This window comes from Dasypus novemcinctus, chromosome 4 (genome assembly GCF_030445035.2).
Source record: "Dasypus novemcinctus isolate mDasNov1 chromosome 4, mDasNov1.1.hap2, whole genome shotgun sequence".
Lineage (NCBI taxonomy): Eukaryota > Metazoa > Chordata > Mammalia > Cingulata > Dasypodidae > Dasypus > Dasypus novemcinctus.
The window spans coordinates 15,288,045-15,306,349 of record NC_080676.1 but is presented as its reverse complement, the minus strand read 5'-3'; the positions used below and the strand labels follow the sequence as shown (position 1 = coordinate 15,306,349).

The 18,305-nt window shown below is 41.2% G+C and overlaps 1 protein-coding gene across 3 annotated transcripts in view; it reads left to right on the top strand.

Moving 5' to 3' along the window:
* Window positions 1-382: 382 nt before the first annotated feature.
* Window positions 383-18,305, top strand: part of PLOD2 (procollagen-lysine,2-oxoglutarate 5-dioxygenase 2) — a 113,141-nt gene continuing 95,218 nt past the window's right edge. For all 3 annotated transcript variants that reach the window (XM_058295121.2, XM_058295122.2, XM_058295123.2), the window contains exon 1: window positions 383-690. In XM_058295121.2, coding sequence (XP_058151104.1) covers window positions 582-690 — 109 coding nt within the window. In that variant the 5' untranslated portion in view covers window positions 383-581. The remainder of the gene's footprint in view (window positions 691-18,305) is intronic.

Genomic DNA, 18,305 nt, shown 5'->3' with positions numbered 1-18,305 from the left:
GGGGCGGAGGAAGCAGCGAGGCAGGGCGAGGGGAACTCCGGCCGCCTGCCAGGACTCCGGCGGCTCCTCCTCCCCTTTCCCAGCCCCAATCCCAAGCCTAAGCACACGTTTCCCTGTTCCAGGCAGAGTCCTGCGTGAGCCTGTTCACGTAGCCGCAGACAGCTCCTTAAATAGGGTGTCAGTGGAGCAAACCGCCCCAGACTTCAGGCTGGAGTAGGCGAGTAGCGGCGGCCGCAGGGTTGCAGGCAGCCGGGCGGCGGGTCCTCGGGGGCACCCAAGCAGGGCGCGGCCCGCCCACCGCCTCCCGCGGGGGAGCCCGTCAGGCGCCCGCAGCGCGGGGGGCGCCCCCTGCTCTGCGTTGCCCATTCCCGCCCACATTCCGCACAGCTCCGGCCGCCGGCGCAGGTCCGCCCTGCGCGCGGCTCCCACTCCGGCTCCGGCGCCGACTCGGGGATTGTCCACCCCGGGGCGCACGGGACGTGTGTGCCGGCGGGGGGGAGGTGCCCGCGCTCTCGCGAGAAGTGCCCTGCAGCTGGGGAGGGGGAGTGCCCACGCCCGCGGGGCCCCTCGCCGCGCCGAAGATGGGGAGGTGCGCGCTGAAGCCCCCGCTGCTCCTGCTGGCGCTCGTGCTCCGCGCCTGGGAACCCTGCCTGGCTGCGGACCCCGGGCAGCGCGACGCCCTCTCCCCAGGTGAGTGCTCGCACAGGTTCGCCCTGCCCCGCCGAGGGTGGCCGGTGGGCAGGTCATTCATCCACCGCTCGTGCCGCTGAGCCTGGCCGGGGCGGCCGGGGCGCGCGGGGAAGGAGCCCGTGCCTCCTCCCCGAGCCCACCGAGGGCCTCCCCATTCTGCGCTGGAGCCGCGCTTGTCCTCGGGTGAGCGTGAGGACACCCGCCCTAGTCGGCTCTCAGAGAGGTCGGCAAAGTGAGCCCCCGGGCATTTTCCTGCAGCACAAGTTGGGGTTTACTTTTGGTCTGGTAGGTCCCTGAGCAACACCACCTTTCCTGCAACTCTTACTCCTTTTCCACGAGTTGGCACGATTGATCCGTGTTGGACGAGGCAGTACTCCCCCCCGTGACCTAAACACGGGGCTCAGTGTACTTTCTGATTGGTGGTGACACTTTCCTTCCAGTGCCCCGGCAAGCAGCCGGTAAACCTACCTCTTGCCAAAAATAACGCCTAAAACCCGGGTTATTTTCCGTTAAGGCTGTCCTGCTACCCAGTACCTCCCGGCAGCTTCCCCCCTTTGGGATTTGGAGGGGAAGCTGTAGACCCACACCTAAACCCGGTGCTGTTTCTTGTTTTCAGAAGCTGGAACTGCAGCGAAGAGTCTAGTCAAGTTCATGTAAAACAACACTTTTTTTTTTTACCTTTAGCCAGACGGGAGAGAGTCTCACCACAAGTTATCAAAACATACTTTGGTGTCATTTGCTGCACATGAGAAATCCTTGGAGTTTTCCACTTTTGTGCTCTAAGTCTATGTGCTTAACTCACTGAAATTAGATCTCGGCATGTAGGTGTTCTTCTCTTATGCTGTTGTGTGTGTGCTAATTAGAATCATTTTGAGACCATTGTTTTTTCCTCCTAAGTTAACTGGTTGCTTTTCTGCTTAAACTAAGCATATCAGGACAGAGATTTCTATCTCCAGGTTATATTTGGAAATTCATATTTGGTGTAAAGTCCATTAAATCCATGTACCAATAGTTTTCTCTTCATCTGTAAGTGTTTCAGAAATCTCAGGGGGCTAAATTGCCTATCTTTCTACAGTATTGCCAAACAGTACCTGTTGTGTTACTTTAAGGAACTATAGCATTTCTCTCAGGTATATGTTATAGTTTAAAATTGAACTCTGTGGGTCCTCTAAATTTGAACTGAAAATTTCTAAGAGTTTAAAATATTTCTCTTAGTGCAAAGCCTAGAAAGTATACACACAAACTTGGAAATGAAAACATTAAAAAAAATGACCTTTACCCAGAACAAAGTCTTTTCTTCATTGAAATGCCCAAGGAAGCTTTTATAGGGAAATAAAATAACCTCTAAGGGCTTTGTTACTTTTAGAACAGGGGTTCTTATCAAGAGGTCTGTGAGCTTGAATTGAAATTAAAAAAAAAAGTTATTCTTGTGGGAATGTGTTGATGCGGGTGTGATGTATTTATTAAATAATACACAGTGCAGTGTGAACTTAATAAGAGGTCCGTGGAACAAAAAAAGGTTAAGAATCCCTGTTTTAGAGGGACCACTTCAGCTTTTGTATATTTTATTCTACTTCATTACCAACACCCCTTACTTTTTATGGAAAATATGCCTTTGTAGCTCCTTTTAAATTTGTGGTCAAAATCAGCTTCCTTTCCTGCTCTGGCTCTTAGATTTCATGGAGCTGGACAGTGAAGTTTTAAGTGATTGTAACATCAGAGAAAGAATTTCAGATAGGAATGCTTTCCTCAGAAAATGACCACATTGAATCCACTGTTGAAATCTTAAGACTAGTAGTTTTTGGTGGGTGGGTATGATGAATTTAGTTATTGCCTAGATGTAAGAAGTATATTATATTGTGATAGCCAGCAGTAGCTAGCTAGATTTGGGACTTCAGTGTAGGTATATGTTCTTATAGGTTGTGTGACAAGCTAACAGATATGGAAGTTATACTTCTTTATAACATTGCCAGAATTAGGAACTGTGGGCCATTTTCTCCCTAAAATATTGCATCTGGAAATTACTGAATGCAAACTTTCATTTATGTAAATATCAAACTCTTCTTGACAGCTTAATAGGAAATCTTTAAGAAGAATTCTTTTTTTTTTTTTTTTTAATTTTTTTATTTTTTATTGACTTTGTAATATTACATTAAAAATATATATGTGAGGTCCCATTCAACCCCACCCCCCCACCCCCCCTCTCCCCCCCCCAACAACACTCGTTCCCATCATCATGACACATCCATTGGATTTGGTAAGTACATCTTTGGGCACCTCTGCACCTCATATACATTGGTTCACATCATGGCCCATACTCTCCTCTATTCCATCATGTAGGCCCTGTGAGGATTTACAATGTCCGGTGATTACCTCTGAAGCACCATCCAGGGCAGCTCCATGTCCTGAAGACGCCTCCACCTCTCATCTCTTCCTGCCTTTCCCCATACCCTTTGTCCATTATGTCCACTTTTCCCAATCCAATGCCACCTCTTCTATGTGGACACTGGATTGGTTGTGTCCATTGCACCTTTATGTCAAGAGGAGGCTCAGATTCCACCTGGATGCTGGATGCAATCCTCCCATTTTCAGTTGTAATCACTCTAGGCTCCATGGTGTGGTGGTTGTCCTTCTTCACCTCCATCTTAGCTGAGTGTGGTAAGTCCAATAAATCAGATTGTAGGTGCTGGAGTCTGTTGAGGCTCAGGATCTGGCTATCACATTGTCAGTCCAGAGATTCAAATCCCCTAAATATATCTTAAACCCCAACATTAACTGCACCTCCAGCACATTAGCATGAAAGTCTTATGAAGGGAGATCCCATCTGAGTCCAGATTCATCACACATAAACACCATTTCCAAAGAGGGGCCATCTGCCCTGGTAGTTAACCCCATCGGCCATGACCATAACTCCCATGGGTCTCTTTAGCCCTCAAAGGAACCAATATCTGGGGGTTGTATCTGCTTTATCTGTCTCTCTGACTCTGCTCAGTTGTGCATGAAGGAAGAATTCTTATCATCTGCAGTCATCTATATTCATCATCAGACCCTAGCTAGCCACGTAGAAATGGATTAGACCAGGGTTATTTTTGCCCTTTTGATGTTTTGAGCCAGATAAATCTTTGTTGCAGAGGGCTGAACTCTGCATCATAGTAAGTTTAGCAGCATCTATGACCTCTAACCACTAGGTACCAGTTGCTCCCTCATCCACATATGACAATGAAAAATATCTCCAAACATATCCAGTTTAGGGACAAAACTGTCAAGAGAGATAAATATAGGTGTATTTGGGCAATGTGGTGTTATAGTGTTACTGGAATAATAACACTCTTCTGAAAGCAAATATTTATAGTGACTTTATATTTTCTACTATAATAGAGATTGTGCCATTTGAATCACATGTGTCAAATTTCCGGAATATAGTTTTTCCTAGGTTTGATTCTATGTTTTGATGGGGGTTAAGAAACTGCTTTTTGTATTTGAGAGTTCTGCTGTGTTCTTTGTTCATTCCTTTTTTGGTTGGCACTTTTTTATTAGCATCTAAACAGGCTTTGGTGAGAATCAGTGATTTTCTCTTAAAATCATATATAGGAGTTGTAACTGAAAATTCAATCCACATAGGAGAATTTCCAGGCAAAATCCTCCTAATGTCAGTAAATCAGATTTATACCCTGATTTAACATTCCTGTACTTTCTGCCATCTGGGAGAGAGAAGGAGGGGGTAGGTGTATCCCTGCCAAGCATTTGTAAATGTGTCTCCAGACCTGGATCAAAATTTGAATGTGCTTTCTGAGGGACCTTGACTACTCCATGATCAAAATTGCATAGAAACCAAATTTGGGCAAAAATGGAGGAAATGGTTTTAAATGTTTCTGTGAAGACCAGTATTTTTCAACCATGTTCATTTATAAACTCTTTAATTTACTCTGGCATGTTCCAGGAGAAAAGGAAAAGTTTGTTCCTATCTATGATGCAAACCAGCAATTTATGGGGAGAATGAGAAAAGCAAGGGCCTACAGAAACCTCTGGAAGGAAGAGAGAGAGAGCGAGCTTATCCCTTGCACACTTTCTGTGTTTAGGGTCTAAAAAAAAAAGAAAAACTCACCACCCTTATACAGCCCATGCCTTTATTTCACAATTTAAAAGCAGACAAACTAAAAGCCTCTAGAGAATTTTAAGACAGTAAATGAAAATTAAATCAATAAAGGGCTGCCATTTCAAACCTTTCACATTGGCTAACTATTTAAAAAATAAATTCAAATCACATCAAATGTTACAAGAATAGGAACTCTCAAAGAGTTGACAGTAGTTCCTGCGGAGTGGCTTAAGGCTGATGAGACAAGTAGGTTTTGGAGGGGAAGGCTGGGACCTTAGCAGAGATAGGCAGCCATCTTTGTCATGTGGTGGGACCCTGAGAAAGCATCTCTGCTGATACCTTGACTTGGACATTTCATAGCCTCAGAACTGTAAGATTTTACCCCTAATAAATTTCCCATTAGAAAAACCAAACCTATTTCTGGTACTTTGCATCAGCAGCTTAGTGGCAAACTAAGAGAAATTGGTACTGGGAGAGTGGGGCGCTGCTGCTTATAACTGCCAAAAATGTTGGAATGTCTTTATAAATGGGTAAGAGGTATTTTTTGGAGAAATTGTGAGGTCCTTGATAGAAAAGGCCTATATTGCTTTGAAGAGACTGTTGGTAGGACTATGGACCCTAAAGTTATTTCTGTTGATGCCTTTGAAGAGATGGTGAACCTATTATTGGAAACCAAAGTAAATGTGATACTTGTTTTAAAGTTCCAGAAAACTGGGCAAAATTGAGTCCTGATGTTAGATGGAAGGCAGAATTTGGAAATGACAAGTTTGGACATTTAGCTGAAGAGATTTCCAGAGTAAATGTGGAAAATGCAGTCTGACTGTCCTTGTAGCTTATAGCAAAATGCAAGAGGAAAGAGATAAGCTGAGAACTCAACTGCTGGTTACAAAGAAACCAGAGATTGATGATTTAGGAAATTCCAAGCTTTGGGAAAACGAGCCCCCAAAGAATAGCGCCCCAGGTGAGGACTTAACTGAATTTGGAAACAGGCAGCCATTTCAGTGCAAATCAGGATGGGAAATACAGTTATTCAGAAAGGACTTGTGGAAAGTTTTACTGTTTGATGGCATAGACCCCTGTGAACTGCACGCAACCAGCAAGCTTTTTTGCAAGATCTGTATGGAAAAAACCTGCAGTCAGGCTGGACTAAGAAGGACAGGGAGGGGAGAGATTTGAGGAAAAATTGGCTCTAAAAGGAAAACTGTGGGTGCTTATGTCTGGACTTAAGACATCTTCTTGGGCCAAGAAAGGGACTCCGCCTGTGGTGTGCACACACCCATGTGTGCACAAAGGGTGAATTTGCCCTTACACTTGAAGAGAGTGGATCTTCCAGCCCAGTGATCAGGGAGAGTTTGGCTACCCCAGGCTACAGAGAGGGTAGAACACATTTCCCAGTGGTTGGGGAGAGATAAGTCATCACCCACTGCTCTGAGGGGGTTGGGCCTTTAGGCCAGAGATTTGGGAGAATGTTGTCACCACGCCAGTTTGCTAAAGGGTGTGAGATTGTCCCCCATAGATTGGGGAAGGTAAGGTCTAGAACTTGGCTGCCATCAAGATGCTTGAGGAGAGTAGAACTGAGAAGATAACCATTGGGCAAGTCCCTGGAAGGGGTGGGCCCTCATGAGGCCCTGAGTAGAAGATATCATTCTCAGGATGATGCTCAGACTTCAAAATCTAATGGAGTATGCCCTGCAGGTTTTCAGAACTGTTTAGGACCCATGACTCTTGTTTTCTTTCAAATTTATCCTTATGGTAATGAAAATGTTTATCCTATGTCTGTGACTCCTTTATATATTGGAAACAGATAATTTGTTTTTTAAGTTTCATAGGTCTATAGCCAGAATGTTCCAAGACAAACTGCATACCTATAACTGATTTTTATGTATTTTTGCACTTAGCATTGTTAGTGAAATGATTTAAGACTTTTGAAATATTGTGATATGATGAATGTATTTTGCATATGCAAAGAACATGACCTTTTGGGATTCAGACAGTTGGAGTACGACTGTTTGAAATTTTTTAATGAATCCCCAAATGAAAAAAAAAATTATATTTTTGGACTAATCCATTCCTGTGACTATGAGACCCTTTTGATTGGACTGCATCAGTGAGGCATGACTCAGGTTGAGTCTCTGCCCTCTTAATTGAGCTGATAGAAAAGGAGACACACCACAGAAAGAGAGAGAGAGCAAGAGAGAGAATGGAAAATGGACCTCTGCCGTTTTTGACGCTGCAACGTGAAAGGAAACTCAAGGATTTCTAGCAGCCAAAATGATGTCCCCAGAAGGCAGGGACCATGGACCAACGCAAGGCTGAAGAAATGAGACCTGTGCCTTATATCTCACAGCTGAACTCAGGAAGAAAGTGGAACAGCAAGGAATAAGAGAGGAGGCCCTGGAAGAGACAAGCCTTATGCCTGGTTGCCCTCCAGGAAACAGCAGATTCTGGAGGGGAAGGCAGAGACCTCAGCAGAGATCAGTGGCCAACTTTGTCATGTGGATGGACCCTGTGATGGCATCTCCGCTGATGCCTTGATTTGAACATTTCACAGCCTTAGAACTGTAAACTTCTATCCTAATAAATGCCGTTTTTCCTATTATAAAAGCTGGCCTATTTCTGGTACTTTGCATCAGCAGTCCTGTGATAAACTATAGCATCTTTGAAGAACAGCTTAATATCTTGTGGATTTGAGAATCTGCGTATCCATCATCCAAGATGTAGAACTCTTAAACTTCTGTGTTTGTTTGTTCTTGAAATTATGTTATAGTTTAAATATCTCTTGGGAAGTTTTTTTCTTATGTGTATTTTGTTTTACTCTCTATCATACTCATGCAAATGGTTTATACAAACCCACTTTGTACTATAGGTGTTTATGTTTAATACCTTAATGAAACGAGTCTTTGAAGTAATGTGCTCCCTCTACTGTTGGAGATTTGGGCTCAAATGGTGTTGGGAATGAAAGAAAGAGAAAAAGGAGAATGAAACAGAGAAAGAGAGAGAGAACTGGGATCAGGGAGTCAGCGAGTAGAGACTCATCAGACAACTTTATTGTTTACAAGGGGCTCTATATATACACAAGTCTAGTGAGAACAAGTGGCAATATGTATTAACTATCAGCATTACCCATAGTCTAAGGAATTAAAAAAAATCTTATCTCAAGGTACAAAGCCTAAGTGTTCTAATCACTACAAAAGGAATGTGCTCATCTTTTCTTTCAGCCTTTAACAGCTTCATCCCGTTTGCCAGGAACTCTTAATTACAGCATTCTTAGGTTGCAAGTGTAGCCATGGAAACAGCACATTTCTCTTTGCCAGACCACTGTGCCTCAGTTTCCAACACTGTACCTTCCATGTTCTTTTGGCATAAAGAAGATTCTCAATTTATATTTACTGAATTTCTATCCCATCTTGGAAATTGGAAAAAGTGACATACAATCACTGAGTCTGCTAACTGCTCTTTTGGACAGTATTTTAATTAAATCCACTGAGTTGCCTTCCTTTACTGGGAGACCCACAAATTACCATGATCTAGTTACATTTGGAGCATCATATGAGGCCTCATATCAGAACCACAGTTGTCAGTTTTTCTACAGGTTGCATTTCAGTTTTACTTAGCTTGGTGATATAAAGTGGTTTCTTCACATATACCTTTGTACTCCTTCCCTAAGTCTCAGGTGGTCAAGTATTAAATGCTTTTTTTAATAGATAGAAATGTATATAACTTGTGCAAGGTGCTATGACTGGAAAGCAACAGAGAAAGAGCCTGTGCTCTTCATTCAGACTGTTCTGCATGTCTTTCCTGACCTCTACATTGTTTTATTGGACTTTTGGAACCTAGGGAAAGAAAGCAGAGACTGGATATCAGTGACACGGAGAAGCAAAAGGAACACTTTGTGAAAAGGACAAACACATGACTTTTAGGTTTATGTAAATGAAGGAGACAGAAGGCCACATGTCAAAGGAAAATTGGGTTTTAGCCTGGCTCCGGAAATGACAGTCCCTGGGCCAATTTCTGGGGGCCAAATAGATACCTGCTTTGTATGGCCAATGAGTTAAGAATGGCTTTTACATTTCAGAATGGTTGAAAAAAGTCAAAAGATGAGTAGTATATCGTGACATGTGAAAATCATATGAAATTAAAATTTCAGAGTCCATAAGTGTTATTGGCTCACAGCCACTTTCATTCATTTTATATACTGTCTATGGCTGCATTGATGCCACAAGGTAGTGTTGATTAATTATTGCAGAGATTATGCATCCTTCAAAGTATAAAACATTTACTGCCTGGGTGTTTATAGAAAAACCTTGCTGACCCTTGCCTTAGGAGATGACATTCCCCCTTAATCTGTGGCTTGTGCAGATCTGCTGCTCTGTTGGAAAGAGCTGGATTCTGGACATAGCAGCTAGCCCTGGACATTAGAGAGGCCTGTTTCTCATTTTAGATTTTGCAAATGATGGGGTGTGTGTGTTTAAGCTTTTTAGTTTGAAATATTTTCAAACTTGCATGACAGTTACAAAACATAATACAAACCCCATATAGAGAACTTCAGCATGGCCCTGTACCCCCATATACCAGAATTACCAATTTTAACACTTTACCGCATTTGCTATATCTTTCTATCTATCCATCAATCTATCAATCCTTTTGTCTATCTATTTGTCTGTCTCTCTATTTACCAAGCCATTTTCTGAACACTTTATGTTATATATATCAAGCTTTTGGAATACTTACTACTACCGTGTATATTTTCTGAGAGCAATGATATGCACTTATTTATCCACCTTAAGTGCATTTATCAAGTCCAAGAAATTTAATATTGATATAAAACTTACAATCTATATTCAATTTTTTCATAGGTCCCCAGGATGTCATTTTGGATCTTTTCTCCTCCATTATTAGATCCTGTCCAGGATAACATCTTACATTTAATTGTCATTGTCTCTTTAATTGCTCATTCTTTTTTTTAAAAAAATTTTTTACTGAAGTATATCATTCATACATAAACACACATAAACACTAAGTATAGAGTAAAGATTGCGAAATTACAAAATAAACATACATAACATCACACAGGGGTCTCATACATGATCCCTCCACCAACTCTTTGTATTGGTGTGAAACATTTGTTACAAACTATGCAAGAGTATTGTCAAAATATTACTACCGACTATAGTCCTTATCTTACATTTGGTGTATTTTTCCCCCAACCCATGCTATTTTTAAAAAAATATATTTTTTTGTTGCAGATATTATGAACTTGCAAAACAATCATACAGATGTGTAAATTTCCCATACAACTCCACACCCTGGTGGAACATTTGTTACAGATTATGAGACAGTATCATCAGACTGTTACCACCAATCATGGTCCATGGCATACATTTGGCACACTTTTTCCAGACACCTCCATTGTCAACACAGTACAGCTTGGCATCGATGCAAGAATATTATAGTATTGCTGTTAACCACAGTCTATAGGTCACACCAATTGTAGTTTTCCTATGTTTCTCCATATTCCCATCACCCTGCAATAGTGATATGCATCAGCTCTAGGTCATAGAAGGACCCTCTTGCATTTGTACCCTTAACCAAAATTCTCACTGGGTTCACTGTATTATTCAGCCCCTAGATTATTCTTTAGCTTTCTTTCTATTGACATTTACTTCCCCAGACTACCTTTTTCAGTCACAATCCCGTTTATATACCAGTTGCTACTCACTATAATGTGTTACTATCAACTCTATCCATCTCCACACTTTTACAGTCAAGTTAATTAAAACTTGTATGTACATTAAGCATCCATAGTTCTTCTCAACCCTCCTCTTATCTTCTTACAACCTAGGTTTTAATTTAATGTGTTTATTATTTATATTTAGTTAGTATTAATGTGACCATGCAGTATTTGTCCTTTTGTGTCTGGCTTACTGGCTTACTTTGCTTAGTATAATGTCTTCAAGGCTCATCCATGTTATCACATGTATTAATTAGCCAAAGGGGTGCTGATGCAAAATACCAGAAATTGGTTGGTTTTTATAAAGGGTATTTATTTGGGGTAGGAGCTTATAGACACCAGGCCATAAAGCTATTTCCCTCACCAAAGTCTGTCTGGAGCAAGATGGCTGCCAACGTCTGCAAGGGTTCAGGCTTCCTGGGTTCTTATGTTCCTGGGGCTTGCTTTTCTCTGGGTTCAAGGTTCCTTTCTTCCTGGTGTTGGCTTCTCTTTCCTCTGTGGGCTTACTTCCTGGGGCTCCAGCTTAAGTCTTCACCATCAAACTCCAACATAAGAACTCCAATATCAGAAATCCTCGCATCAAAGCTCCAACTCTATTCTTTGCCATGCATTTTATCTGTGAGTCTCCACCCACCAAGGGGTGGGGACTCCACGCCCTACTGATAACACAGTCATGTCCAGGTACAGATCAGATTACAAACATAATCCAATATTTCCTTTTGGAAATCATCAATTATATCAAACTGCTATATCACATATGTCCCAATTTCATTTCTTCTTATTGCAGCATAGTATTCCATCATAAGTATATACCACATTTTGTTTATCCATTCATTGATGGATGGACACCATCAGGTTGTTTCCATCTTTTGGTAATTGTGAACAATGCTGCTATAAACACTGGTGTGCAGATGTCTCTTCGTGTCATAGTTTTTAGTTCTTCTGGATATATTCGTAGTAGAGGAATTGTTGGATCATATGGCAGTTCTATATTTAGCTTCCTGAGGAATCTCCAAACTGTCTTCCACAGAGGCTGCACCATTTTACGCTCCCACCAACAGTGAAGGACTGTTCCTATTTTTTCACATCCTCTCCAGCACTTATTGTTGTCTGTTTTTTTAATAATGGCCCCTCTGTGTGGTGTTAGATGATGTCTCATTGTTTTAATTCGCATTTCCCTAATAGCTAGTGATATGGAACATTTTTTCATGTGCTTTTTGGCCATTTGTATTTCCTCTTTGGATAAATGTCTGTTTAAATCTTTGCCCATTTTTAAATTGGATTGCTTCATCTTTTATTGTTGAGTTGTATGATCTCTTTTTTAAATTTAAAAAAAAATGTTACATTAAAAAAATATGAGGTCCCTATATATCCCCCACTCCTCTCACCCCACTCCTCCACATCAATAACCTCTTTCATCACTGTGGCACATTAATTGCATTTGGTGAATATATTTTGGAACACTGCTGCACCACATGGATAGTGGTTTACATTGTAATTCACACTCTCACCCAGTCCACTCAGTGGGCCATGGCAGGACTACGATATCCAGCAACTGTCTGTGCAGTACCACCCAGGACAATTCCAAGTCCTGAAAATGCCCCCACATCATATCTCTTAATTCCTCTTCGTGCCCTCAGCAGCTACCATGGCCACTTTCTCCACATTAATGCTACATTTTCTTCCATTACTAATCACAATAGTTCCATAGTAGAATATCAGTAAGTCCACTCTAATCCATACTCTATTCCTCCATCCTGTGGACCCAGGGATGATTATGTCCATTCCACTATATTGAAAGGGGGCTTAGATTCCACATGTATGATCTCTTTATAGAGAATGGAAATCAAACCCTTATCAGATAAGTGGTTTCCAAATATTTTCTCCCATCAACTGGGCTGCCTTTTCACCTTCTTGATGAAGTCCTTTGAATCACAGAAATGTTTAAGTTTGAGGAGGTCCCATTTATCCATGTTTTCTTTTGTTCCTTGTGCTTTTTGTGTAAGGTTTAAGAACACCACCTACTACTAGGTCTTGAAGATGTTTCCCTACATTTTCTTCTGGGAGCTTTATTGTACTTCCTTTTTATATTTAGGTCTTTGATCCATTTTGAGTTAATTTTTGGATAAGGTGTAAGGTAGGGGTCTTCTTTCTTTCTTTTGGCTATGGATATCCAGTTCTCCCTATACCATTTGTTGAACAAACTGTTCTGCCCCAACTGGGAGGGCTTGACAGGCTTGTCAAAATCACTTGGCCATAGATGTGAGGGTCTGTTTCTGAACCATCAATTTGGTTCCACTGGTCTATGTGTCTATCTTTCTGCCAATACCATGCTGTTTTTACCACTGTAGCTAGGTAATATGATTTAAAGGCTGGAAGTAAGAGTCCTCCAACTTCACTTTTCCTTTTTAAGATGTTTCTGGCTATTCAGGGCCTCTTACCCTTCCAGAATAATTTGATAATTGTGTTTTCCATTTGCTTAATAAATGCTGGTGGAATTTTTATTGGGATTGCATTGAATCTGTGTATCAGTTTGGGTAGAATTGACATCCCAATGATATTTAGTCTTCCAATCCATGAGCATGGAATGTTCTTCCAATTTTTTAGGTCTTTTTTGATTTCTTTTAGCAATGCACTGTTGTTTTCTGAATACAAGTTCTTTGCATCCTTGGTGAAGTTTATTCCTAAATATTTGTTTCTTTTAGTTGCTATTGTAAATGGAACTTTTTTCCTGACCTCCTCCTCAGATTGTGCTTTATTAGTGTATAGAAATACCACTGATTCTTGCATATTGATCTTGTATCCTGACACTCTGCTGAAATCATTTATTAGCTCTAGCAGCTTTGTTGTAGATTTTTCCGGATTTTCTAGATACGCAATCATATCATCTGCAAATAGTGAAAGTTTTAATTCTTCCTTTCCAGTTTGGATGTCTTTTTTTTTCTTTTTCTTGCCTGATTGCTCTAACTAGAACCTCTTGCACTATATTGAACAACAGTGGTAACATTGGGCATCCTTGTCTTGTCCCTGTTCTCAATGGGAAAGCTTTTAGTTTTTCACTGATGAGTACAATGTTAGCTGTGGGTTTTTCATATATGGCCTTTATCATGTTGAGAAAAGTTCCTTCAATTCCTGTTTTTTGTAATATTTTTATCAAGAAAGGATGCTGTATTTTGTCAAATACCTTTTCTGCATCAATTGATAAGATCATGTGATTTTTCTTCTTTGAATTATTAATGTGGCGTGTTATGCTGATTGATTTTCTTGTGTTGAACCAGCCTTGCATGTCTAGTGTAAAACCCACTTGATCATGATGGATAATTCTTTCAATGTGTTGTTGGATTTGATTAGCAAGTAGTTTATTGAGGATTTTTTGCATCTGTATTCATTAGAGAAATGGGTCTGTAATTTTATTTTTTTGTAATATCTTTCTCTGGCTTTGGTATTAGGGTGATATTGGCTTCATTGAATGTGTTTTGTACCATTTTTCTTCTTGAATTTTTGGAAGAGCTTGAGCAAGATTGGTATTAAATCTTCTTTGACTGCTTGGTGGAACTTGCCTGTGAAACCGTCTGGTCCTGGGATTTTCATTTTGGGGAGCTGTTTGATGACTGTTTCAATCTCTTGTGATTGGTTTGTCGAGGTCTTCTATTTCTTTTGCTGTCAGTGTAGGTTGTTTATACATTCCTTGGAATTTTTCCATTTCATCTACATTTTCTAGTTTTTTAGCATAAAGTTGTTCAGAGTATTCTCTTATGATCTCCCTTCTTTCTGTGGGGTCAATATTAAGATTCCCATTTTCAATTTTTATTTCATTTATTTGCATCTTCTCTCTTTTTTTCTTAGTCAGTTTCACTAAGGGTTTGTTGATTTTGTTAATCTTGAAGAACCAACTTCTGGTTTTGTTAATTTTCTTTATTGTTTTTTTTTGTTCTCAATTTCATTTATTTGTGCTTTGTTATTTCATTCCTTCTACTTGATTTAGGATTAGCTTGCTGTTCATTTTCTAGTTCCTTCAGCTGTGTAGTTAGATCATTGATTTTAGCTCTTTCTTCTTTTTTAATGTAAACATTGAGGGCTATAAGTTTTTCTCTCAACACTGCCTTCGCAGCATCCCATAGGTTCTGATATGTTGTATTCTCATTGTCATTCATCTCAAGATAGTTATTGATTTCTCTTGAAATTTCTTCTTTGATCCACTGATTATTTAAGAGTGTGTTGGTTAATCTCCATATATATGTGAATTTTTCCTTTATTTGCTGTTTGTTGATTTCCAGCTTTATTCCACTGTGATCAGAGAAGGTGCTTTGTATAATTTCAAATTTGTTGAATTTATTGAGATCTGCTTTGTGTCCCAACATATGGTCTATCCTAGAGATAGATCCATGAGCACTTGAAAAAAATGTATATCCTGCTGTTTTGGAGTGCAATGTTCTGTATATGTCTGTGAGGTTTAGTCCATTTATCATATTATTCAAGCTGTCCATTTTTTTATTGATCTTCTGCCCGTGTTCTATCCAGTGCTGAGAGCAGTATATTGAAGTCTCTAACTGTTATTGTAGAGATGTCTGTTTCTCCCTTCAGTTTTGCCAGTGTTTGCCTCATGTATCTTGGGGCATCCTGGTTAGGTGCATATATATTTATGATTATTATTTCTTTTTGGGGAGTCATCCCTTTTATTAATAAGTAATGTCCTTTCTTGTCTCTTATAACAGTTTTGCTTTTAAAGTCTGTATCATCTGATGTAAGTATAGGTACTGCAGCTTTTTTTTGGTTACTGCATGCATGGAATATGTTTTTCCAACCTTTTACCTTCAATTTGTTGGTATTGTTGGGTCTAAGTTGAGTCTCTTGAAGACAACATATAGATGGCTTGTATTTTCTTATGCATTCTGCCAGTCTGTGTCTTTTGATTGGGGAGTTTAATCCATTAACATTCAATGTTATTACTGTAAAGCAGTTCTTATTTCATCCATTTTGATCTTTTGTCTGTCATTTTATATTTGACACTTTTAGTTACTGTTACTGATATGGTTTTCATTTCTAGACTCTCTTCTAGGCCTCTCTTGTCTTTTCAGACTGTAACACTCCTTTTAGTATTTCCTGCAAAACTGGTCTTTTTGTTATAAACTCTCTCAGTTTCTGTTTATCTGTAAATATTCTAATCTCACCCTCATTTTTAAAAGATAATCTTGCTGGGTATAAAACACTTGACTGGCAGTTTTTCTCCTACAGTATCTTAAATATATCATACCATTGCCTTCGTGCCTCCATGGTTTCTGATGAGAAATTGGCACTTAATCTTATTGGGTATCCCTTAAATGTTATGCATTGCTTTTCTCCTGCTGTTCTCAGAATTCTCTCTTTGTCTCTGGCATCTGATTAGTATGTGCCTCGGAGTTGGTGTATTTGTATGTATTTGAATGGGAGTGCGTTGTGCCTCTAGGACATGGATATCTATGTCCTTCAATAGGGTTGGGAAATTTTCCACCATTATTTCTTCAGATATTCTTTCTGCCTCTTTTCCCTTCTCTTCTCCTTCTGGGACACCCATGACACGCATGTTTGCACATCTCTTGCTGTCATTTAGTTCCCTGAGATCCTTTAGGTCGAGAATACCTGCCATTGCCTGGAGAGGTTGAGGAAATACCAGCCCCCTTTTGTCCTCTTAAGGTATGGGATTGGATCTACAGGCACCCAACAGTTTAGTCCCTGTTGCCTGAAAGTATCCACCATTGTCCAGAGAGGCTGTGGAGACACCAGACACCTCTTATTCTATTGGGGGTGGATTCATAGGCATCCAATAATCCAGTCCATGCAGGCTAAAGGTCTGCTGTTGCCCAAAAAGGCTGTGGAAAGACCAGCCCCCTTCTTTCCTATTGGGGGTTGAGGGTGGGTACACAAGTACCCACCAGACCAGGCCGTGTGGGCCAAAAGCATCTGCAGTTACCCAAAGAGGCTGGGCAAACACAGTCCATCTCTTGTCCTATTAGGGATGAAGATGGAGCCACAGGTGCCCAGTAGTCAGGCTTGTGCAACCCAAGACTGTTGCCCAGAGAGGTCGAAGCAGCACCAGCCCCCTCCTACCCTGTGGGAGGACAGAGGTGGAGATTGGCTCAAAGGCACTCAATAAATATGTGTGGGCTGAAAACTTCTGCCATTGCCAACAGAGGCTGAGGATACCCAGCTACTCTCCTCTTCTCTTGGGGTTTGGGGATGTAGTCCCAGGAGTTTGACTGTTCAGCCTCTGTGAGCGGAGAGCACTTAGAGCTGCCTGGAGAGCTTGGTGCAGGTCTTGCCAACTACCTCTCTGCTGGAGGTGGAGCTGGAGCCTAGGCTAGGGCTGGAGTCCAGTCTTGGTGGAAAGAAGCCCATCCCTAATTTCACTGGATTTCAGTCAGCCCGGCTTCCTCTCATGCTGGGGGGCGGAATCAAAATGGCAGCTGCCGGACTTTACTGCTTGGACACACTCAGACCCCAGCTGTCTCTAAGAGTATACTTTAGCCAGCTGAGTCCACTAATCAGTAGCTGAGATCAGTGGACAACTGTCTCTTCCTCCACTGTTTATGGGAAATGGAGCTTCCAACGCCAGCCACAGAATAGCTCCTTAGGCGGCTTTCACCCTTAGAGTGGGATGGGCATCAGCCTCTGTGGCGTGGCTTGCAGCTTCCCAGAGAAGTGGTGCTGGTCTCTCCAACTTCCTCCCTGCCGGAGGTGGGACTGGGGTTTAGGCTAGTCCTGCAATCCAACCTGGGTGGAAAGAAGCCGGTCCTTACAAGCAGTATGATTTTCAGTCAGCACTGCTTCCCCTCGTGTCTGGGGTGGAGTCAGAATGATGGCCACTGGCTTTCCTCTGAGCTGGATAGGCTCAAGGTTTAGGTTTTCCTAGGATTCTATGTCAGCCTGCTGAATCCACTAATTAGTAGCCAAAGTCAGTCCCAGCCATGTGTTCCTCCAATTTTTATTGGGGGAAGTAGAACTTCCAACTCCAACCACAGAATAGCTCCCGAGGCGGCTTGCATGCCATGGGCACCAACCTGTGTGGCAAGGAGTGCTCTTCTCATGATTCCTCTGTGCAGATGGGTAGTCTCCTCCTCCCACACTGTCAAGGATGTTGCAGGATACTCCTCTGGTGTCCTGGGTCCTCCAAAAGGTGCATTAGGTAGCTCTGGATGACCACCAACTTCACTGTTTCATGAGCTGACTCCAGGAGCTCCTTACTCTGATGCCATCTTGGCTCCACCCTGCTCATTCTTTTTTATAAATTGTGGGAACATATATAGAACATAAATTTCCCCATCTCAACCCTCAACATACCATTCAGTAGATATTTATATTTATACTGTTTTGGTACTCTCATACTTTCCATTACTAAAGTTGTCCCATTTCTCCAAACAGAAACCCTACTCACAATATGCATTAACTCCCCATTCCCCCTGTTTCCTGCCCCAGTAACCTTTTCTCTAACTTCTGTCTCAGTGAACTTGCATATTCTCCAATATTTTCTTTGTAGTTGCCATGGGGCTTAAATTTAATATCCTAAACCTACAACATTCTTGTTTGTTTAGATACCAACTTAATCTCAATAGTATAGACAACTTATTTCCTGTATCCTATCTTTACCTCCTTTATATAGTTCTTGTCACAAATTGCATGTTTATTCATTGAGTCTGGAATTTCTGATTTATCATATTTTATGCATTTGCCTTTTAGATCCTATAGAAAAGAAAAAATGGAATTGCAAATCAAAAATACAATAGTTCTGGCATTTTATTTACCCATGTTGTG